Genomic DNA, 23,629 nt, shown 5'->3' on the forward strand with positions numbered 1-23,629 from the left:
CCACATTCAGGTACAGATGTAGGCTAATAAGACTGCTTGGTTGGAGTTTAGAGTTGGCTCCTCAATAACAGAGCTACCCTCCACTTAAGGCATCTGTCATCTGGCCCCCCCGGTTCAGTGTTAGCTCCGGATATCCCTAGCGACCAGGGATGTGGGACACTGACTCCTCACTGGTCCTGCTTTTGCTGTCTGTGTAAGTAATAAACTTTCTAAATCTATTCAGCTGCATTGCCTTTCTATTGGCCAAATCTATGGAAGTATGACAGCCAAACTAGCAGCTACGGCTACTCTTGATGATAACTTATTGGTTTCTGACTTAATAAATGTAGTGGGAGTAACAGGTTTGGGAAATTGGAGGAAATTAAGAGCTCTGTTTTGGAAAGTTAAATTTGAGGTATTTATTAAAAAAAAAACCTGAATGAAGATGTCTGCCAAGTAGGTGATGGGATATATGTCTACAGCTCAGAGAAGAATAGGTACAAGTTTAGGAGTCAGTAGTAGGTAAATAGTAATTTAAGTAATTATTCCAGCTGAGATCCCCCTGAGGAAGCAGACAGGCAGAGAAGCCCAATTAAGTGTTGCCCTTCAGAAGTCGGGGGTAGAGAACAGGCCAAAAGAAGCAGATAGGGGAGGAATTCGAGGAACCAAAGAAATGTGGTGTCACCAGAGCCAGAAAGAGAGGAGTCAATGATATCAAATGCTACTTGGGCACTGAGAGAAAGGGCAGGTGCATCAGCTGGGCTTGGGAACATGAATATTGCATGTTCCATTTTTTCAAATGAAGGGATGGAAACTGAGAAGTATCTTGTAAGGGGTGAAGAATAAAGAATGGCCAGTGTAGATAATTTATTTGAAAAGTTGCGGTCAGAGCAGAGAAATGGGGTAACTGGAGGGTATATGGAGTTGTGTGAGGGTTTTAAGATGCTAGAACTTTTTAAATGGTATAACCAGGAATTATGCCTGCTTTTATTTTTTTTTTTTCCAGTAATTGGAGTGCTGTGCAACTTGTGGGGATCTTAGTTCCCAGACCAGGGATTGAACCTGCACCCTCGGCAGTGAAAGCGCGGAGTCCTAACCACAGGACCGCCAGGGAATTCCCATGTCACATCTTATTTTGACTGTCTATCCTCAGAAGTTTCCTGTTTTAAAATATTACTACCTTGATTTGGGTTTTTGAGAAATGATTCCACTAACAGTATTAAGAAAGCCGTTGTGTTCCCCTGCATCTCACGATGATGTCTTCTATGAAGATGCTAGTAAGCAATGCCAACCTGGCTCATCTCTAGTCCTTCAGTGGCCTTCCACCAGCAACAAAATGTTGAATCCAGCATCAGCGCTAAAACCACTGCTTTCCTATTTTTTTCACCAGTGTCCCTGCCCTAAATGCATCGCTTAGAGAGGTACCTAGCCAAATAAATATTTTCATGTAGGTTGAATAGTAGAATGATGAGTGATTGGACTTGGGTACAACTCATACCAACTAGAAGCCCAGTAAATTCCAATCACAATTTTCCAAGTGCTCATCCTCCGTCATCACCTGAAATGGAAGATCTAATTGTTTCAATCAGGCTCCAGAAAGTAAAATAGTAACCCTGTTAACAGATAACGATTACTATAAGGAATTAAATAAGTGTTAGAGAACTGAAAATGTTAAAAGGGCCATGAGATAACATGGAATCAGCTACCAAATATATACACACGAAATGTGTGAACAACAGTTATCTCCTGGTAGTAAAGATTATAGCTAATTTTTCCACAAGGCATATTAAAACTAATACTACACTCATGTTAGAGCCTAAAAGTAATGCTTCTTCAAGTCAGTCAATGCAGTAGATAGTAGAGACAGAATCTTCTAGAATATGGTTATATAATCACATAGCATATGAGATTTCACCATTGGAAAGCACCCCCTTGTCATAAAGTTGCAGGTTCAAGAAGAGACTGCCTATGACTGTAACACTGGCACCAATTAATACACCCCTTTACTGAAAGAGCCCAAGAAAAATCAGTTTCCTGGGACAAGTGAGTCCTTAAGAGGTGAACTGCGAGTCTCACAACTTACCTGCAGTGCCTAGTATCAAACACCAACATTTCTGTTTGCCCTCACCCACACCCCACTGTGGCCACTTTCTGAGAAAATGCTTTTCTCATCCACATGGTCACTGACAGGAGCAGCCATCATTTAACGTGACCTGAGGCAAGTTCATTGGTAGATGGGTGGGCACCTGACCCAAGCTGACCCTTCTCTTGGACTGGAATTGGGAGATAAGGTTCTCTTTGGGTGGGTGATCAGTAACTTATAGCACTTGGGAGCTACTGGTGGCCATGTGCCTCCATGTGGGGTGAGGAACAAATAATGGAGCCAATATGCATTGAGGGGCACAGCTGGATGTGTCTGAGTCCCCAGCCACAGCCTCTGCCTGCGGCCTACTGCAGTCCTCCCTTACAGCAGTCTAAAAACAGTTCCTCCCTTTCTTCAGAAAGAGTTTCAAAGAAAATGGTTAGAGAATTAAACTTGACTTTATTATGTACACGAATGCTGTTAAAATTTTGAATTCATGGAATTTAAAACTCTGTAGCACATAAAAAACTATTTAAAATTTGGTAAGACAAATGAAAAATTGGGAATCCCTGGCAGTCCAGTGGTTAGGAGTCGGCGCTTCCACTGCCAGGGGCCGGGGTTCAATCCCTGGTCGGGGAACTAAGATCCCACAAGCCATGTGGTGCAGCCAAAAAAAAAGGGAAAAGAAAAAGAATTCTAAACACAGTGGTTCGTTAAAATGTTTAAAACATTGGTTTTAGATACTGAATACAGACAAGGAAAACGGTATTCTTGGGAATAAACAGTATAAGTAAATCTATAGAGAAAAAAACAGAAAATCAAGGTATTATTGCTCAAATAAGTCTTCCCATATTAAAAGCACAATGACACACTAAAAAACATTATGCTCTGTTCCAATACTCTGGTACTACAAGTACCAACAGGCTACAACACCCATAATAACTTGTTTGTAGCCCTGACCTTGAAAACAAATGACTACTGTGAAATAATATGATCAAACCAAAACTTACAAACCAAAATGAAACAATATAAAACATAGGACCAAAATCAGGCATTAAAAAAAAAGTAACATAACCATATTTTGAGAACACTATTCCTTCATCACAAAGGATACTATTTGTACATTAATGCTCACAGATACACACTTACAGTAATTCTTCACACATCCAGCAATGCAACAGATGACTAAATCAATGACTAACACAAGTTACAGACTTCAAATAACACCAGATCTCAAATTTGACAAAGTAATAGATGACAGTAATATACTACACTAAGAAACTCTTACTAAGTGGAATGTCTATAAAGTGTCTACAGAGTTCTTCATCCTTCATGATTCTCTTAGCCCTCTGCGTTTACCATTCATTTTCACCCATTTCTATAGGAGAATTGTTTTGGGTGGAACAGGATGAATATCTGCCACACTCAGGTATGGGCTTCTGTGGTAGCCAGTTTTCTTGCAAGAGTGGTCTTGTAGACAAAGAAAATTGAATCTCAAAAACTTCTAATGACTCTCCATCTTCCTTCTGCATCAGGAACTGATAGTCCCCAAACCTAACCAGGCATTTGTGTGGCAGGTCCATTTTATTTAGGTAGCCCAGCTCCTTGTTGTCCACAATCAGATTGGTCTTCTTACTCATATTTTTAATTTCAAAAGAGAGAACTGAGCTATCAAACTTTTTAAATAGCTGCAAAGAAAACTGAACTCGGGAAGCCTGTTTGTCCTGAAAGGTATAATGACAGGTGTTGGAATTTCGGCCAAATTTCACCACTTCGCTGGAGGGGAGTTTTTGTCGGTTAAAAAACCTTATTGATTGGAATATTCCATTTTGCTGGTGGCCAGGATGGTAAACAGTCATCTGGAGACAAGTTACTGTCTCTTCTGTGTCAGCATCTTCGAAATTGGACATGATGTACACCAGAATCTGACCCGCCTGCAACAATCAAGTCAGCACATTAGTTCACTCCCATACATCAGGCATTGAGATCTTTGATTCTAATATTTTGATGAAAATCTTCTGATTTATTTAGACTTTAAGAAAACAATACATAGGCAGGATACTTTCAGTTAATGAGTAGATATGTGAAATCTTGTACCAAACCCATATGAACTGGTGCATTACTTTTTCCTCTCTATTTTTCATTTCTAGTTTGACAGTAAGACCATACATATAATCTGGACATTAACAAGGAATGACTATTGATAAAAGTAATTTGGGGGGAGCATAAAGAAACTTCCATTCCTTTTTCATTTAAATAGAGTGACTTGATCCCAGACCAAACATGACAGCTGTACTTTAAACAGAAAATCAGGAATAAAGAAACGAGGATATACACATGAAGAAAACCTACAGTTTATTAACTGAATTAAAACTCAATGTATTATGAATTTTGTATTGTTTTGGGTGGAACAGGATGAATAACTACCACACTCAGGTATGGGCTTCTGTGACTTTTGGGGTATTATGTATTATCCTGATTAAAGACATGTAAAAGTTATATACAAATAACTGCAACATTTGTCCTTTATATCCTGACTTAGATTTCTAGTAGGTAAAGGGTTAAAAATAGTAAATGCTTTAAAAGTTTACTTTTTTCTATAATTTTTTAATTTAGACATTACACACTTTTTATTTAAAAAAAAAAATCTCCATGAGGTAGTTCTAAATATCATAGTCTGTACTTCTACTGGAATTATTTATTTTTGTCAATGGTTCCTAATGACTGGACAAACTGTCATTAGCCACAAGCAGCTCCATCTAACTGCTGTTAACCCATCCCTCTAGAGTGCATGGCCCCGTGGTGCCCTCCACCTCCAACTCACTATATGTACCTTTAATAACCAGTGGAGTAGTTTAAGCAGTAAAACAGAAGAATTAGTTATTAAAATCTATGAGAGGTTATTTTGACCCAAAACTGCCATTTTAAAACCAATTTTATTTAAAAAGAATTACATGCACATGATTTAAAAATCCAAACACTTAAAAAGGATTTTTTTTAAGTATCTTCCCTCCACCCTAATCCTTTTTTTATTCTTCTAGAGTCAACCACTATAAACGTTGCTTTTATCCTTACAGAAGTCTTCTTTACACCCCAAGCAAAACTCTGTGTGCACTCAAAGACACATAACACATTTCTACACAGAGAGAAAAAAATTTCTTACACAAATAGGAACATACTGTATTTAGTTCTAGACCTTGTATTTTTCAATTAACACAAATGGGTGATTTTTTTTCCATATCTATTCATATAAATATACCTCAATCTTAAACAGCTGCATAGAATTCCTTTAATCTAGTGTGGTAGTAAATTATACCAGTAGATAGAGTGATGCAGAATGCTCCCTGCATTCCTTAAATACTATACAGTATTTACAGTGGGGTTTGGGGAGCAATAGCCTTAAGCAAAGTTGATTTGTAGTTTTATTGGCTTTTGTTTGCCATCTATATTAGATATTGGTATCAAAATTATGCTGGTTAAAAAGAAAAAAACAATGTTTTCCTTTTCTTTCCATGCTGCTATTTACTTTTAAAATACAATCTTCTGTTTTGCAAAGCTGTGTTGCAAAAAATCAAACTCAATTTATTCAATTACTTAACAAATAACTAAGCAAAATTTCTTTATTGATTTAGAAACGTATTTTTAGTTTTAAATTTACTTTCATAATAGGTTCTTTTTGGACATTATTTTACCATATTGCCTTACCCAAGCAACAAATGTCCAGCTATAAGCAGAAAAAGAGAAAGGAATGCTCAGAATCTTGGGGCAAGGGTGGTAAAAATTACTATGAAACCAAAGGCAGCAAGAATTAACACACAGTGGGTAGAACTGGTTAATCACCATGATTTGAAAATACTTTAATTACAATAATAAAGTCGTTATTCAAGAAGCAGACAGCTTAAAAGAGAATAAATATAATAAATCATGAGATGATGCAATTAGTGGTTGACAAGAAAACCATTAGCTGATAACAAGTAAAAAGCCTAAAATAGAAAGAGCAAGAATCTGTCATGATTTCCGCCTTGTCTAGGATACACTGCCATCACTCTAATTCACTCTTGGACTTTGGACAATAACAGTTCCAAAAGGAGACCTGGATTTTAAAACATGGTATATTCTGGATACAGTCTTTTGGTAACACCCAAATTTGTGTTTTTGTGTTTTTATATAACCTAGTAGCTTAGAATTAATTGTCTTTTGAGAAAATCCACCATCAAGAAAATTTTGCCCAGTACAGGCTCTTATGCCGAGTACCCAGGGCAGATATATTAAAGGAAAAATTTGGCATTCTGGCTTGTAAATCAGTGGCCATAAGTGTCTTGGGGTGACTCAATTCTCAGCTTTGGATGAACTTCTGGGTTCACAATTGTAACTCGTGTTACTATCAAGTATTTGCTGCCCCTCACTACCAGGCCTATCTCTACTGGTTCTGCCCCTTTAGAAAGATGATACTTCCCACTCCAGTGACAACCATATCAATGAAATGTGAGTGGAAGTAACATGAAGCTTATTTCCAAGCACAGGTTTTAAAAACCACTGTGTAGATAGACCTGCCTCTCCTCTTTCCATATGCCACATCGGTGGTCCACAAAAGTAGCAGCTCAGCGTGGGGTCCCAGAGGGAAGGGCCAAAGACAGAGCCATAGAGACTCATAATATAAGCAAAAATTAACCCTTCTTGTAAGGTGTTACTGAGCCATAAGGTACCCTGACACATGCACTCACCTATCTTATGAATATATGAAACGATGACAAAGCCTGACAGTAACAAGGGCTGCTACTTACTGTATGCCTTTCATGTGCCAGGCACAGGGCTAGCCCTTTATACGTATTGTCTTACTTAATTTTCAAACTAACCCTATGAATCACCGCTTCACAGATGAGGGAGCTAAGTCTCAGAGGGTTTATCTAAGTAGCCCAGGTCACAAAGACAGTGTCAAAGGCAGGATTCACACAACGGAAATGCACCCTCTCTCTTGCCCACTACAAACATTACTCCCAAATATCAGTTACTTCACAAACTGTAGCAGCTGACCAGTAGAGAAGAGGGCCACGGAGGTGTCTGTCAGAACTAGCAGGACACCAACCTAGAAGCTAGTGTTGGGCAGGCAAACACACCGTTACTGGCTCCTCATAAGAGGAAGAGGCTGTGAAGCACCAGGTTACTTCGAGTATCGGTTATCCTTAAGCCTGGGTGTATGGATGTTGGCAGGTCACTAGTAATTACGGCAGGTTGTTAGGGAGCTCCAAAGTTGAGTAAACCATGGTATCTGACCTCAAGGAACTCAGAAACTAACCTATTCATTAGTTTGCAGAGCTGCAAGTTCCCTCTACAAAGTGACCTGAATCTCTGACATTTCAGAGTGGTCAGTAGAAAAACAGAAAAGACAGAAACTAACAAAAAAAACTAAAATAATAAAATTGTTGAATTTTTTTATTTAAAAAGTCACTAGTGTGCAGGTGCTCAAAAGCAGCTTTTTCAAATCTGTTTGGCCTAAGTTATCAAAGAAACACAGTAACAATGAGCTTATATAGTAGTATCAGTGGTTACCTCTGGAGAGGGAAACTGGGATTGATGGTGGAAAGGAGACTTGTCACTGCACACTCTGTACTTACGGAATTTTATACCATGTGCATCTAATATCTATTCAGACATATAACAAATATTTTCTTTACAAAGTCACAAACCATCTGATTTTTATGCAACTAAATGGAGTCAGAGATTATCATCAAAGCGGGTTTAAACCATGATCTCTGACATCAAAAAGCTGTAAAACACTGCAGTGATGCCTGACATACAGTAATATTTGTGTTAACAAATGAACTACAATAACTTTGCTGGCACTGAGCTAATAGGAAGGGAAGAGAAACTTGCAAGCACAACAAAAGACAACTATCCTGACCCCCCTCAGCAGGTCATCACCCTGTAGTGTGGCTTTGAAGACATCCGTGAACGCTATTGTTCAGCAGAATCAATACTTACTTAAGCAACAGGTCTTGCTAAAGGAGTCGTGAAAACCAAAATCAACAGGAGGAAAACCTTAGTAAAGCTCAGTTTTTTCCAGAGACGATATCTTCTTTCTCCCACTGCCTGACTGGCCGGTAGCCAGCCAACATTGCAGAGTCCGGTTCTCCGTGGCTGCGGACTTCCGCTGCGAGGCTCAGGGTGTATTCTCGCTCCAGAAAATCTGGGAAATTCCTCCTTTCAATCTGAAAGCTGGGGAAAGTCCCAAGAAACAACGGATTACGTTATTTTCCTAACCAAACAGGCTGAAGCAAGGCAGGTCTACATGCAACCGCTCGGTGAGCTACGCTTCATAAATGGAATTCCCTTTTGTTTACTGATTAGGGGGGGAAAAAAACTTTGCAAAGCACAGGAAAGTACAAGGAAAACCCATCTCCAATATTTCCTTTCAGTGCTCCCTCGCTCCATTTATAAATACTCCTATAGTTTGTAAAGCTGGGATCACGCCGTAAATAATCGCTCGAGCGTCTGCCGGATGCCGAGTCCGCGGAAGGAGCAGAAGATGACTTTCTACGTACGCAACGCCCCAGAAGACCCCTCGACAAAGCTTCCCTCCCCAGGCGATAAACAGAAAAGACGCAGTCCCCACTTTACACCCCAGACCGCCCCTAGACAGGTACCTTGGGGTCCCAGAGTCCGTGAACTTCCCTTTGCTTTCCGGGCTCGGCACGAGGTTAATGGACGCGACCTGGCGGAGGCCCTGGATCGGGGGGTGGTCACCGCCCGCCGGCCACGCCGCCGCCACTGCGGTCTGGGGTGCGTGCAGGGGGAGCAGGTGAGAGCCGAAGCGGAGGGACAGGGCCGAGCTGGGAGAGAGGGACGCAGACGCACCCCAGCCGGGGCCGCGGGGGCCTGCGGCTTTCAAACGCGGCGGCGCGCACGGCAACTCCTTCCACCGGCCGGCCGCGTGCTGAGCCCTTAAGACCGAAAGCGCGGAGGTTCCCAGACTCCGCCCGGCCCTTGCCAGCCCCACTCCGCCCCCCGCCTTCTTCGTGTCCGACGCTGCCCTGTCAGACCAGAAAGCCCAGCTTCCAGGTCGGGTGGGGTGCGAGGTAAGCCGGCAAGGACGCCACCTCCCAAACGAGGGCCCCTCCGAAGAGGGTGTGGGGCTTGCGAGCCGGATTTTGAAAAGGGGACGGAATCACTTCAACATTAAAGGCGACTTCCCCCCACACACTGCGAGTGTTGGCCTGGGACCGGCGTGGGGAGAGGCGAGGGGTTGAATTAACCATCAAGCAAGCCAGGTGCGGGGCGCACGTTATTCTTATGTAATTCTCACAGTCGGGAGAGTAGGTCCACTTTACAGATGAGTCAACTGAGGCCCAGAGAGTGATTAAGTTTCTGAGCGAGAAAGAGGCAGAACTTGCTCCAGAGCTCCTGATCAGCCTCCGTACCCATGGTGCCCTCACCTTACACCCGAGCGTCCAGGCGCTCCCTCTCTCCCCATGTACCTAAAGGCAGTCCTCACTCAACACACAGGGTCTCGGGTTCCAAAAGTAAGGGCTAGTACTTGGTGCAACAGGAAACACTCAACCTCCCAGGAGTCCTTTATAGCTTAGAGTAAATAAGATGATACGATTTTCCTGCCTCAGGGAGAAGATCTGGGATGAACTAACGGTGGAGAGAGCCTAAAGACAATAGGTGTCTAGAGGGAGACAGGAGACTGTATGAAGAGAAATAGGGCTGAGAACAGCAGTGGGGGGACAAAGCTTCTGGTGACCGAGGTCATACTGGCTTACTTACTTCAAGGCTTGGGAAACCGCCCACCAACTCTGGTAAATGTCTGATAGAAGCCGCTCATTTGTCTGGGTTCTGTCCTTGACTTCAGGAGAGCGCTTGTTTAGGGGTCCGTTTCACTGGCAATAAAATAACAGTGATGCTTGCTGCTTCACCACTTGATAAAGAGGTTCTGAGGAGGGGTTAAGTGTTGAACTCTCAAAGTTACATGTAATCAAGAACCATAAGCATGAGGAAGGACCGGTGCATCTATAAGTGAGGTAGATTCCTGTAAGGCTGCAATTTTGTTCGTTAATCATCAACACTTACTGTTTCTCCCCTGAAAGACAGAGTCACAGTATCTTTTTCCAGTCAAAGAACATTAGAGTAGGTGGAAGATAAGACATGCAATTTGACTACACCAATAAACTCACACAATGAAATAGTATTACTGGAATTGGAGTTTCTGATCTCTAACCTTTAAAATTAAATGAGACGTGAAAATGCTTTATAAACTGCAAAGGACTATTTAAGTAGGTGTTATCGATAACACTAATAGAGAAAATGCAACAACTGTTAAAATTCATGATGCTGAACATTATTCCATTTTTCTCTTTCCTTTAAGATGACTTATTTGATTTACTAAATGACCCAAAATGAAATTTGAATAAGCCTTCAATTCCAGATCAGTATCTAATCTCAGTAATGGTTTTCACCCTCTGACAACTGGTTAAAAACAATGGGCCTTGAACCGAAAATGGCTTGTGCAAGTTGAGAAACAGCCAAGAGTGCACATATGAAAAGTTTCTGTTCCTTAAAGGTTTGAAGGGACAGTTGGTGGTGGCTACCTGCTCCTGGTTTCAAACTATACTACAAAGCTTTATAATCAAAACAGTATGGTACTGGCACAAAAACAGACACAGATCAATGGAACAGAATAGAGTCCAGAAATAAACCCACACACCTATGGTCAATTAATCTAGACAAAGGAGGCAAGAATATACAATGGGGGAAAGACAGTTTCTTCAATAAATTGTGTTGGGAAAACTGGATAGCTACATGCAAAAGAATAGAACTAGACCACTTTCTTATACCATATACAAAAATAAACTCAGGATGGATTAAAGACTTAAATGTAAGACCTGAAACCTAGAAGAAAACATAGGCAGTGCACTCTTTGACGTTGGTCTTAGCAATATTTTGGGGGTGTCTGTCTCCTCAGGCAAGGGCAACAATAGCAAAAATAAACAAATGAAGGTACATCAAACTAAAAAGCTTTCGCTCAGTGAAGGAAACCATCACAAAACAAAAAGGCAACATACTCAATGGGAGAAGATATTTGCAAATGATATATCCAATAAGGAGTTTGTATTCAAAATATACAAAGAACTCATACAACATCAAAAAAACTAACATTAAAGAAAGGGTAGAAGACCTGAATAGACATTCTTCCAAAGAAGACAATACAGATGGCCAACAGGCACATGAAAAGATGCTCAGCATCACTAATCATCAGGGAAATGCAAATCAAAACTACAATGAGATACCACCTCACGTCTGTCAGGATGGCTATTATCAAAAAGACAACAAATAAGTAAGTATTGGCAAGAATTTGGAGAAAAGGAAACCCTCCTGCACTGTTGGTAGGAATGTAAATTGGTGCAGCCACTATGGAAAACAGTATGGAGAGTCCACAAAAAATTAAAAATAAAACTACCATATGATTCAACAATTCCATTCTGGGGTATTGAGCCAAAGGAAATGAAAACACGAATTTGAAATGGTATATGCACCCCAATGTTCATTGCAGCATTATTACAATAACCAAGATATAGAAACAACCTAAGTGTCCACCGATAGATGAATGGATAAAGAAGATATGGTAAATATATACAATGTTATATTAGCCATAAAAAGAATGAAATCTTGCCGTTTATGACAACATGAATGGATCTAGAGGGCATTATGCTACGTGGAATAAGTCAGACAGAGAAAGATCAATACTGTATGATTTCACTTATATGTGGAATCTAAAAAAAAAAAGTGAACAAACAAAACAAAACAGAAACAGACTCAGATACAGAAACCATACTGGTAGTTGTCAGGGGGGAGAGGTATGGGAAGGTGGACAAAATAGGGAAAGGGGATAAAGAGGTACAAACTTGCAGTTGTAAAATAAAGAAGTCACAGAGATGTAACATACAAGATAGGGAATACCGTCAACAATATTGTAATAACTTCGGTGAGAAATGGTAACTGGACTTATCATGGTGATCATTTCATAAAATATAACAATATCGAATCACTATGTTGTACACCTGAAACTCATATACTAAGTCAACTGTACTTCAATTTAAAAAAAAAAAGATTTTAAATCACTAATATGTAAATTAGGCAAAATACTCTGTAATAATTGCTTTATTTTGTTACTGTTTCTGTTTGTGTAAAACCACTAGAAACATTTTTAGTAGAAGAGATTATTTTACAGTTCTACTACAGATTTTACTTTTTTTACTGTTATTCAAGATCAAAGTTTAAATAGAGTAACAATAACATTTACAGAGAAACATGAACATCGTTCTTTGATAATGAAAATGTCTTTGCTGTTAAAGGAACACAATAGGACTTGATGTGATGAAAGTTTACTAGATATTACAGGAAGAGGTTTATAAAATATCTTCATCTCAGCCTATGATTTCTCTGAAAGCAAGAGAATTACTAAAAGCCTGTGTGAAAATACTTCAGCCAAAGGAACATCAGTCTGAAGAAATGTAAGGATTCCAGCATGTGCTACCATCACGCATGTGCTGATGAGAACATACCTACTGAAAAGCACTTTTGAGGGCCTCTTATTTGCAGATTTCCTTTTCGGGAAGGAGCAAAACAATTTTTGTTTTGGTTTCGATGCGGTTGTGTCATTTTGACAAACCCGTTCTTTGATTTTGAAGTTTCAAGAACTTTCTCTTGCACTCAGAACTGCTCATGAGCTTTCAACATCTCTTAAATTACACAGAATGTGGTTAAACTCCTTTCCTGTGAGTTTAATGAAGGAAGGCTTTGGATGGCTTTAAAGCTTGGTTAGCTTCACTTGACAACAGCCAAATGCTGTGAGTGTTGCCGGGGTTATATGGAGTAAGCTAAATGCTTTCCGGAGGGTTTAAGTATTCCTAGGCTACTAATTAGAGAGATTAAAAGGAACCCTTCAGAGAAATGGTACCTCAAAAGTCAGACCACAATTGTTTATCAAAGCAAAACAGAAGAAACACTAGGCATCTATATTGTTGATACAAAAAAAAAAAGAGGGATTTACTATATGAATTATTGATGAATCATTTAATCTGGAAATAACATAAAATGCCTACAATCCAATAAATTTCTATCTAGCTTTGAACAATTTGAAATTTCCAAATTGTATTAATGTTAAACAATAAAGTAAAATTTTGTCTCAGCTCTCATATTCAATTGATGATGTCCCCTTCAGTAACTGTTTCCCCTTCTATCACTACCACTCACCTCCATGATATGGGTTGCAACATAATTTCTAATTCAGTTACTTCCATGTTTGGAATTACAAAAATATTTGTCCATGGAAACAATCTAAAAAACTGTTTTTAGATACTTTCACTAGCCCGTAATTAAGCTGATATACCTGAAAGCCTACTGTATTTCACTTAAAAATCAAAAATAGAAGAAGCTAATTTGTGGTAATACAATTGCACACTATAGAAAAAAATTAGAAAGTGTTGCTTTTTTGTGTTGCCTGGTGGCAACTGGGTTATATGATACTCGCCGTCTGCTAAGCACCTTGGATACAGACGCATCTAACTCTCCCCGGCCCAGCTAAGGTGTTCAGATTCAGAATGACTCAGTTCAGGAGTGCCCCATCTCAGGGCTGATGCTCTCTGCCAACCTGTGAAAACATTCAGAATCAACTGAGATAACTCACTTAGCTCTTTTCCCATTATCCCCTAATGGGAGACAGGAGTAGGCCCAAAGTATTGAGAATGAAGAGAAACTAGTCTGGACTTCACTTTCTCCCTATTTTGGGGTCAAGCATCTGCAGTTAAAACAACTTAGATCTATGTGGAAAGATCTGATGGATGCATCACTAAAGCAAAAAACCAAAGTGCGGAACAAAAATGCTGTATTTGTGGGGGGGAAAAAATTTCTGTAAATGCATGAACTATCTACAAAGAGATCCAAGAAATGGAACTCTAATACCTGTTAGTCTGAGGAAAAGAATTTGGGAGACAGAGGGCAGAATGTGGAGGTGGGAGAGATTTTTCATTGTGTACTTTTTCAAACTGTTTGGATTTTGGTCTTATTTGCAAGCAATATGGTTCCATGCACACACAAAAAAGCTTTTTTAAGAAGAACCAAATGAAAGAAGTCTCCTGAGAGAAAGTTCTCACTTAATGCTTTGATGCCTCAATATTTTTCACATGAGGAGAACTGCAATAAAATTCAGGCTCTCAAGAGAGTGATCAGATGGTGAGGAGAAAATTGGAGCCCCCAGAGGTAGGACACCTGGAGGGTGGAGGGGGAGGAGGACTCATGCTGTCTCTGGCCGTTTGTCCGGCCCCTCCTTGGGCAGTTATGGGGAACTTGTGTGGGAGGCAGAATTCTAAGACGGCCCCCAAGATTCCCACCCCCTGGTATACACACTTTGTAAAATCTCCTCGCCTTGAGTGTGGGCAGAATCCGTGAATATGATAGGATATCTTCCTGTGACCAGGTTTCTAATCAGTTGTCTTGGAATCCAAAGGGAGATTATCCGGTTGGGCCGGACCTAAACATGTGAATCCTTAAAAGGGCTCAGCCCTTCAGGAAATAAGAGACACATGCCCCTGCTGGCCTGGACGCAAACATCCATGTCAGGAACTGTCTACAGAGACCACACGGCAAGGAACTGTGGTTGACATCTAGGAGCTGAGAGTGGTCCCCAGCCAACAGCTACCAAGAAAATTGGCAACCTTGGTCCTATATATGGAATTCTGCCAACAACCTGAATGGGCCTTGAAGGAGTCCCCCCAGGCCTCACACGAGAACTGCAGTGTTCTCAGCTGTAACGTGCCCAGATTTCTGACTGACGAGACCTTGAAATAATAAATGGGTGCTGTTTTTTTTTGTTTTTGTATACCAAAGGACCTTTATTACTTTTCCTCTAAATTCTTAAATACTTATAAAATGTCCATGCTCTAGTTATAATATCATTTTATAGACATTTAAAATGCATCTTCATTTATAAATATTTTACATTTAGTTCATAGAACAGATCATTTAATGGGTGCGGTTTTAAGCTGCTAAATTTGTAGTAATTTTTAGACAACAATAGAACACTAATAAGGTTTTTTGGTTAGAGGAGCCCAGTGGATTATGAGAGTCTCCAGTGGATCCTGATCCTGGAATCCCCAGTCACTTATTATGAGAGCTATGTAAGCAGGAAAAGAAGGGCCAGTTTTGGGGGAGGGATGCATTATTTCCACCTGTCACATATCCTCCAAACCAAGTAACTTAATTTTGCCTTGTTAAATCTAAACTTTGTCATATAGTACTCCTTATTAGTGTAATTTTTAGTAAAAAAAGAAAATAAAAACCCAAAACCTCCTCCTCTTTAATATTATATTTAAATATTTACATTTCATTTGTTAGTGTTTTTCCATTAATTTTTTTTTTTTTTTTTGGTTGCACTGGGTGTTAGTTGTGGCAGGCGGGCTCCTTAGTTGCGGCATGCAAACTCTTAGTTACGGGATGCATGTGGGATCTAGTTCCCTGACCAGGGATCAAACCCACGCCCCCTGCATTGAGAGCACAGAGTCTTATCCACTGCGCTACCAGGGAAGTCCCAGTGCTTTTCCATTAATTTTTAAAATCTAATGAATTACTAGCATCCTAACAAATAACAACTTTATACTACTAATGAGGGATTAGACAATATACATAATTTAATTTATAATACAATAATTTCATTTTCTTATAAAATAAAACAGAAAGTATTTCCCCAGAAAAATGCCATACCTGGAATAAGTTCTCTTTTTATCCTCCATCTCTGGTTCTTTCTTCATGTTTTTCATCACTGTGCTGACAACTAATTCTGAGAAGAAAGTTCCAGAATGACATATTATGAGCTAACTCCTATCTTTCCAGGTAATTTCTAGCCATATATCCACCTGTCCAGCCATATATCTATCTGTCGCTGTGATTGCATTAAGGGTATTTCTTACGTGGTCAGTCTGAATCCATGGCACCAATGTAACACTTAGCACAATATAAATGCTCTAAACATGTTATTTGAACAAATGAATGATATCAGCTTGTTTTAGTGATTTATAGTCAAGATTAGAAAATAGTCAAACCTAGAAAATAAAAATGAATATGATGGTGCAACCAGTTTTTCTAAGTGTATCATAATGTACTTCTTTTATGAGTGTACATCTCACAATAGTTGAGGCTTGCGTTATTTCCATCTCAAAGAATTTTTATCTTTGAAATCTTTCTAAAGCTCAACATTGTGATCATAAATGAGACATTCTATCTTTGTGTTTCCATGGCTCTGGGAATTCTACTAGAAATCGCTATTGGAGACAGATTCAACTGTTGCCCAGATAGTAGGGAAGATAAATGCCTCATTGCATCCCTCAAATAAGGATGATAAAAGTATCAGTACCCTTTTCTCTCTTTCCATTCCCAAGTATCCAATGCCCTCTTTTAGGCTCTAGAATACTGAATTTCTAACATTTTTGCTCATTTACTCTCAAACAGAATTTTACAAAAACAACCCTCTCACACATTTTTAAGTTGATATTCATCTTTTATCATGACTTTAAATAGCTGCAAAGGATCTAAGTCAGATGTTTAATAACTCTTTTAGATGTACCCAATGGAAATTATATATGCTAGTAATTTGATGACCCCATCATCCATTTAAGAACACATGTACAAGTTCTTCTATGTGTACAAGTTTAACAACTGGAAAGTTTATATTATTCATCTCCTTTAACTTTTATTTCCATTCCACTTTCTCCATAGAATTTTCTCCTAATATTAGTAGTTTATGTGCTTGAAAGTTATTTTAATCATATTTCTTGGGAATTCCCTGGCGGTTCAGTGGTTAAGACTCCGCACTTTCACTGCTGAGGGCCTGGGTGGGGGAACTAAGATCCTGCAAGCCGAGCAGCCAAAAAAAAAAAAAAAAAAAAAAATCATATTTCTTTGCAATAAAAACATGTGGATATTAAAATTCAACATTTTTAAATTTCATTTTTATTTCCTCTGGCTGTAGACTTTGTGTTAATTTTTTAAATACTGAGTTATACATTACAAGGATTATGAATTCATAATAGATTAGAAAGACAAAAATAAATGATATATTCGGATGAATAACTATTAAACAGAATAAGATTTTATGGAAAATGCATTTCTCAGTGAGATTTATAAGGTTTTTAAAAATTAGTTCATGGATGAATGTTACTGAAAGCTAGAATAAACCAGCATTCTACAAAAAAATGCATACAAAGAAAAGAGAAACTCTTTACATAAATAAAAGGAGACAGAAAGAGTTTTAATATACAATTCATTTGGTTATTTGAACTTCTTCTAAGGTCATATATTAAGAATTACATAGTGATCTATCATAAAAAAATTTTTTAAGTTGTCTAAATACTATTTAGCACTTGAAATACTTAGTAGCTGAATACTTAAGTAGTTTCTTTTTCTATTTTGTTGAGAAGCAGAGTTGGAAACCATCCAACTTGCCGAAGGATTTGTCACCCACTTATTCGTCATTCAGTTTCTCAATTTTGGGGAACTATATCAAAAAGGCTTTACTAAGACTTATCAAATTACTACTAATCTCTTACTCCTTCACTGGGGAGGACACTTCTTTAACCCAGCAGGCTCAGAAAGGACTGAGGAAATTAAAATATTGTTGACATCAACAACTTTTCCAATAAAATGTTGTTAAACATTTAAAAATCTTTTCATGTACTTTTTTTTTTTTTTTTTTTTTTTTTTTTTTTAAGATATGGCAATTTATTATTTATCTTTATTTATTTATGGCTATGTTGGGTCTTCGTTTCTGTGCGAGGGCTTTCTCTAGTTGTGGCAAGCGGGGGCCACTCTTCATCGCGGTGCGCCGGCCTCTCACTATCGTGGCCTCTCTTGTTGCGGAGCACAGGCTCCAAACGCGCAGGCTCAGCAATTGTGGCTCACGGGCCCAGTTGCTCCGCGGCATGTGGGATCCTCCCAGACCAGGGCTCAAACCCGTGTCCCCTGCATTGGCAGGCAGACTCTCAACCACTGCGCCACCAGGGAAGCCCTTTTCATGTACTTTTGATATTTTTTGTCAAAATTTGGAGCCGCAGATTTAGATTGAAGGACGATATCCCCTATATAACACGAGTTGACATTCCTCACTGTTAAACCAATCAACCCAATGAGATTTTCTATGAGATAAATTCCAACTTCATTTTTTTAAATTTTTTAATTTAATTTAATTTATTTTTTTATACAACAGGTTCTTATTAGTTATCAATTTTATACACATCAGTGTATACATGTCAATCCCAACTTCATTTTTCAATTCAAAAAACTTGGTAATATAGGTGTCCTTGTGACATAAGCTCAATTCTGCACACTAATTCTAAAATAGATGGAGTGCTGAATGGAGCTTTAACATGAATTTCTTTTGATAATAGATCAAAAACAATGTCATGTTCATTGTTTCTTACTAACCGTCTCTTTCCTCGGCTCTCAAGGGGACTGGCTCTCCATTCTGACTTAGTCCAAATAAGGAGTTTTCTTGTACTTTCTTTAGAAGAAGGAACTTTTCTGTAGTAATACAACTCCCAGAATACCTTTCACTAAAGCAATTCCTAAAGGGGCGTGTCTTATGGTGCAGAACTGCTGAAAGTCCCGGAGTTGAATTACACAATCAAACTCTGAGACAATAACAGGCTATGTTTTCTTTCAAATTCCTACTTCCTGAAACGGAGGCCGTTTATGAGAAACAGTATATTTCAGGGAGGTTGTGCTATAATAAACTTTTTTCAGAGTTAGATTTGCTAGTTTCATAGTGTATTTCCTCTTCTTCGAGATAAAGGTGAGTATCAGCCTTTTAATGACAAAAACGCAGTAGATGTGGGTATAAAAGATGACATAGTTTTTAAGGAAGTATTTTCTTAAATTGTTACCCTGTTTGCACCTGGTGGTCTTTTCTACATTGAAATAACTTTGGAGCTCCAAGAACATTTGCACTTCTGAAAACTCCCCAGAAAGGGAGGGGGAGGGGAGAAAGGACCACCTACAGCAGTAAAGTTAGGTTATCAGGAAGAGGAGAAAAGAAACCAGTTTCTTTTTTTTTTTTTTTAATTTTTTATTTAGTTTTTGGATGCGTTGAGACTTAGTTGCTGCGCACGGGCTTCTCATTGCGGTGGCTTCTCTTGTTGTGGAGCACGGGCTCTAGGTGCATGGGCTTCAGGGAACAGGCTCAGTAGTTGTGGCGCACGGGCTTAGTTGCCCCACGGCACGTGGGATCTTCCCGGACCGGGGCTCGAACCGTGTCCCCTGCATTGGCAGGCAGATTCTTAACCACTGTGCCACCAGGAAAGTCCTGAAACCAGTTTCTTTTAAAGGTTTAAATAATGGGGACTTCCCTGGCAGCCCAGTGGTTAAGACCGGGCTTCCACTGCAGGGGGCGCAGGTTCCATCCCTGGTCAGGGAACTAAGATCCCCCACGCAGCGCTGGGTGGCCAAAAAAGAAAAAAAAAAGAGGTTTAAATAATAAAGTCCTCAAGTCATGAGACTTGCTAGAGCTGCTGCTAGTGAACATCTGGCTTTATTTATCACTGAATTATGATGTTTGATTACAGGAATTGGGATTACTTATTTGAAAAATTAACCTTGGGACGTTTGCCTGGAGTACATAGGTAGTGATAACAGAAACTGTCACTTTTTTGATGGCCTCAATAGTTTTGCCAGGAAACAGATAAGGCTGAAGAATTGCTCTTCTCATTTGGGATGAACCCCGAGGGGAGTTCTGGATGTGGAGAAGCATTATGTAGAGAGAAAGTATGAAAAATTAAAGTCCTTCGTATTTCTATTCAAAAGAGTCCTTTCATTAACCAATTTTAGCATTTAAAATTAGGGGTCCAGATGACTTTGGAAAGCCACAGATTAAAACCTTTAGAATTGTTGGAATTTGCAGGTGGGTGGCGGCGCAAAGAGAGGCAGGATCAGAAGGGAGGGGACTTTATGGCACAACATCATGGCATCTCTGTTTGCTTCTATCTCCCTCTGCCTCTTCTTTTTACTTAGTGCAGCTAGTACTCTTATGAGAAACAATAATCGCTTTTGGTTGGCTGATACTTCATTGTTAAGAACATTTTTAATTCCTCACATGTAATCACTGTTGCTGTACAAGTTTATACATGATGCTTCATCATAGTCTCAAGATTCTGTTGTTTCTCCTCTTTCCTCCTTGACCTCAAATTCAAGTGAACCAAAAAGAGTATTAGTAATTGTACCACAGAAGCTGTGCACCCCTACGTCTGAGTGGTGTGTCAGCAGGTTACATGACTGTACGGTGTGCATTATTTTGGATAAGGGTGGGTGTAGGTTAATTTACCACTTGGATAACACAACAGATGTAAACAAAAGCCAAGTCAAGTCTTTATATCCACTGACCAAAATAACTTACTTCTCTCTTCCCACCTCCTTTGTCCAAATCCTGTCAACCTGCAGCCTCAAAAGAAACGAAACACTTTAAATTATTCTAGCAATAATTTACTCTCCACTTCAAATGTCTTTTTGAGTCTGAGATGAATTCTTCAAGTTCTTCCCCCAGCAAGACTCCAGAATTTTACAGCATCCACTTGCATGAGTAGGGAGACAATAACTACTTTAAACTCTAAAAAATTATTTTTTGAAGTTAAAAAAAGCTGTATGTAAATTGTGATGGATATTATAAAATCTCACATAAAATAATACTGTGTAATGAGCATGCCTGATTTGTTAAGCTGTAACAATCCCCCCTTAAGTGTTATGTGATCTAAGTTTGGGTTTAGAACCTGGAATTTTCCTTAAGAATAAGTGTGTGCATTTCAAAATATTTCTGAAATTCCATGGCTTCTCCCATTCCAAAAGAATTTCACTGACCCCTTTCCCAGAACACAGCACATGTACTACTTTTCCTGTCCCTTAATCTTTTGCAGAGAATGACAGCTTTTCAAAATAAAATGTTCATTGTAAATGCTTTTATTTCCTGATATTTTAAGTTCTATGGGTTGAAGAACTTTAACAGGAATGGACATTCAAACTTTTGTTGTAAACTCATTCCATATTTATGTTTATTGTATTTGTTGCCTCTCTATATGGGGGACTCTGTTTCTTGTTATTGACAGTGACATCTATTTTTTCAGGATATTGTGATTTGCTCTGTTTACAGAGTTCAGTGAAATAGATGAATTTAAAAGTAACAATATTATCTGATGCTATCATTCTTCTATGTCTGAAGAACAGAAAGAGATGATCATAGCTTAAATATCAGTTACATATTAATATCATTTGCCCAAAGTATGGTATACAAACTACTGATTTTAGGTGTCACATATCCAAACTTTGAAAATTTGAGTTGTGCTTAGTTTAATGTGCATTAAAAATATAATTAGCTTTTAAAATGTATGATTTCATGGATATTATTGCCCAGAAAGATGTTAAGTAAAAAGAAAGTGAGCCACTTTACTATTGATTTTAAGGAAATGATTAAATAGCTACTATTACAGATAATATGCAGATATGGTCAAGATTGTTAAGGTGGCATGTAAATGGCTAAAATTTTGGAAATACTGCTGTAATGTGTTTGAGAAGTGGATATTTTCCGAACCAGTGCAATATCTTTGAACTTCACTGGTCCTTGGTGACAGAGCTCAACTGATAATACAATCTGTTGAAATTCCTAATTATAGATGTACAAAATATAGATAGATAAAGAAATACTTTATCAAACTTTTATCAGACCTGCGGTCCTCATGAATTGCCATAGAATTGAAGAGATGCAGCATGTAGCTAATATTTTTTGAAATAAGAATCATAGAGAGGGTGAATTATCCCAGAGTAAGCATTATAGCTCCATTTTGCTGGTTTCACTGAGACACCATTATCTCTGAAGTGGGGGTCAGGTTGGGGCTGAAGGGTGGGAGTTAGGGAGAGCATCAGCTAAGTCCAGGGCCGTTAACATAACATGGTATGTGCCAGTGACCATTAAAATGGTCATATTGGCAATTTCTTTTTGGGAATTCATTCTAGGGAGGAAATAATTTTAAGTTAAGTCCTGTGGAGACCATGTAGCTCCTATGCTAGCAGACCAGGCCGACACTGATCTTCAGTTACTTGCTGCTGAATTTTGAGAGGTAGAAATAGCATTACAGAATCATAGAGTTGGAAAGGACTTTAGAGACCTTAGCAATGCCCCCTAATTTTATTAAAAAAATTTTTTTTTTCTTTTCTTAACATCAAAAAAATATTATTTTGTATTGGAGTGTAGTTGATTTACAGTATTTTGTTAGTTTCAGGTGTACAGCAAAGTGATTTAGTTATACATATACATATATCTATTCTTTTTCAGATACTTTTCCCATATAGGATATTACAGAGTATTGAGTAGAGTTCCCTGTGCTATACAGTAGGTCCTTGTTGATTATCTATTTTTTTTTTTTTTAATTTTTGGCTGCATTGGGTGTTCGTTGCTGCATACGGGCTTTCTCTAATTGTGGTGAGCAGGGGGCTACTCTTCGTTGTGGTGCGTGGGCTTCTTTCTCATTGTGGTGGCTTCTCTTGTTGCGGAGCACAGGCTCTAGGCGCACAGGCTTCAGTAGTTGTGGCACGTGGGCTCAGTAGTTGTGGCTCGTGGGCTCTAGTGCACAGGCTCAGTAGTTGTGGCGCATGGGCTTAGTTGCTCCACGGCATGTGGGATCTTCCCGGACCAGGGCTCGAACCCGTGTCCCCTGCATTGGCAGGCAGATTCTTAACCACTGCGCCACCAGGGAAGTCCCTGATTATCTATTTTATATATAGTAGTGTATATATGTTAATCCCAACCTCCTAATTTATCCCTCCCCCCCACCTTTCCCCTTTGGTAACCATAAGTTTGTTTTCTAAGTCTGTGAGTCTGTTTCTGTTTTGTAAGTAAGTTCATTTGTATAATTTTTTAGATTCCACATATAAGTGATATCATATGATATTTATCTTTCTCTGTCTGACTTACTTCATTTAGTATGATAATCTCCAAAACCCCCCTAATTTTAGAGGTGAGTAAATTGAGGTCTAGCTGGGAAAGGTGACTTGCCTAAATTCATACAACTGGTTTGTGACAGAGCCAGAATTAGAACCCAGGTATCCTAATGTATGATGAATAGAAAGAGCCTGGGAGCAAGAGACTTACTGTGTGGTTGGGATCCAACATGAAGTGAACAGATCACAGAGTTCAGGGAATTCATGAACAGGCAGTATCTAAAAGTCTAAGAAGCCATGGAAGCTGGTCTCTCTCCTACTCACCATGAATGACAATCTGTTCACCAATGCTAAATAAAGATAGTTAATAATAAGTATCCATTATTCGTTAATGCATATTTATCGAGCATATTCTGTACAGTAGTCCACCTTTATCTATGATTTTGCTTTCCGTGGTTTTAGTTACTCTCCATCCGGAAATATTAAATGAAAATTTTCAGAAGTAAACAATTCCTAAATTTTAAATTGCCCGCCCTTCTGAGTAGCGTGATGAAATCTCGCGCTGTCTGGCTGGGGCGTGAATAGCGTGGATCGTCTGTT

The 23,629-nt window shown here is 38.9% G+C and overlaps 3 protein-coding genes across 6 annotated transcripts in view; 2 read left to right on the plus strand and 1 right to left on the minus strand.

The window, feature by feature from the left end:
• AP1AR (adaptor related protein complex 1 associated regulatory protein) overlaps positions 1–2,531 on the plus strand; it is a 39,154-nt gene extending 36,623 nt beyond the window's left edge. The window contains exons 11-12 of one of the 2 annotated variants that reach the window (XR_009503357.1): positions 90–193; positions 986–2,531. Coding sequence is in view for 1 of the 2 variants with exons in the window: in XM_059923438.1 (XP_059779421.1) it covers positions 90–140 (51 nt within the window). In the remaining variant the exon portion in view is untranslated. Of the gene's footprint in view, positions 1–89 lie in introns of both variants that reach the window. The other variant, XM_059923438.1, reaches the window with a different exon arrangement.
• TIFA (TRAF interacting protein with forkhead associated domain) lies at positions 2,502–9,048 on the minus strand. Its single transcript, XM_059923439.1, has 3 exons — positions 8,707–9,048; positions 8,045–8,278; positions 2,502–3,996 (listed from the first exon to the last, which is right to left on the minus strand). Exon 3 carries the CDS (start codon positions 3,970–3,972, stop codon positions 3,418–3,420), a length of 555 nt encoding a protein of 184 aa, XP_059779422.1. The 5' UTR covers positions 3,973–3,996; positions 8,045–8,278; positions 8,707–9,048; the 3' UTR covers positions 2,502–3,417.
• A 9,764-nt stretch (positions 9,049–18,812) lies between these two features.
• Positions 18,813–23,629, plus strand: part of ALPK1 (alpha kinase 1) — a 121,662-nt gene continuing 116,845 nt past the window's right edge. For all 3 annotated transcript variants that reach the window (XM_059924218.1, XM_059924221.1, XM_059924220.1), the window contains exon 1: positions 18,813–18,902. The gene's annotated coding sequence lies outside the window, so the exon portion shown is untranslated. The remainder of the gene's footprint in view (positions 18,903–23,629) is intronic.

This window comes from Balaenoptera ricei, chromosome 5 (genome assembly GCF_028023285.1).
Source record: "Balaenoptera ricei isolate mBalRic1 chromosome 5, mBalRic1.hap2, whole genome shotgun sequence".
Lineage (NCBI taxonomy): Eukaryota > Metazoa > Chordata > Mammalia > Artiodactyla > Balaenopteridae > Balaenoptera > Balaenoptera ricei.

Excerpts from the sequence above, each read along its gene's own strand:
- TIFA (XM_059923439.1), bottom strand. The coding sequence starts at position 3,972 with ATGTCCAATTTCGAAGATGCTGACACAGAAGAGACAGTAACTTGTCTC.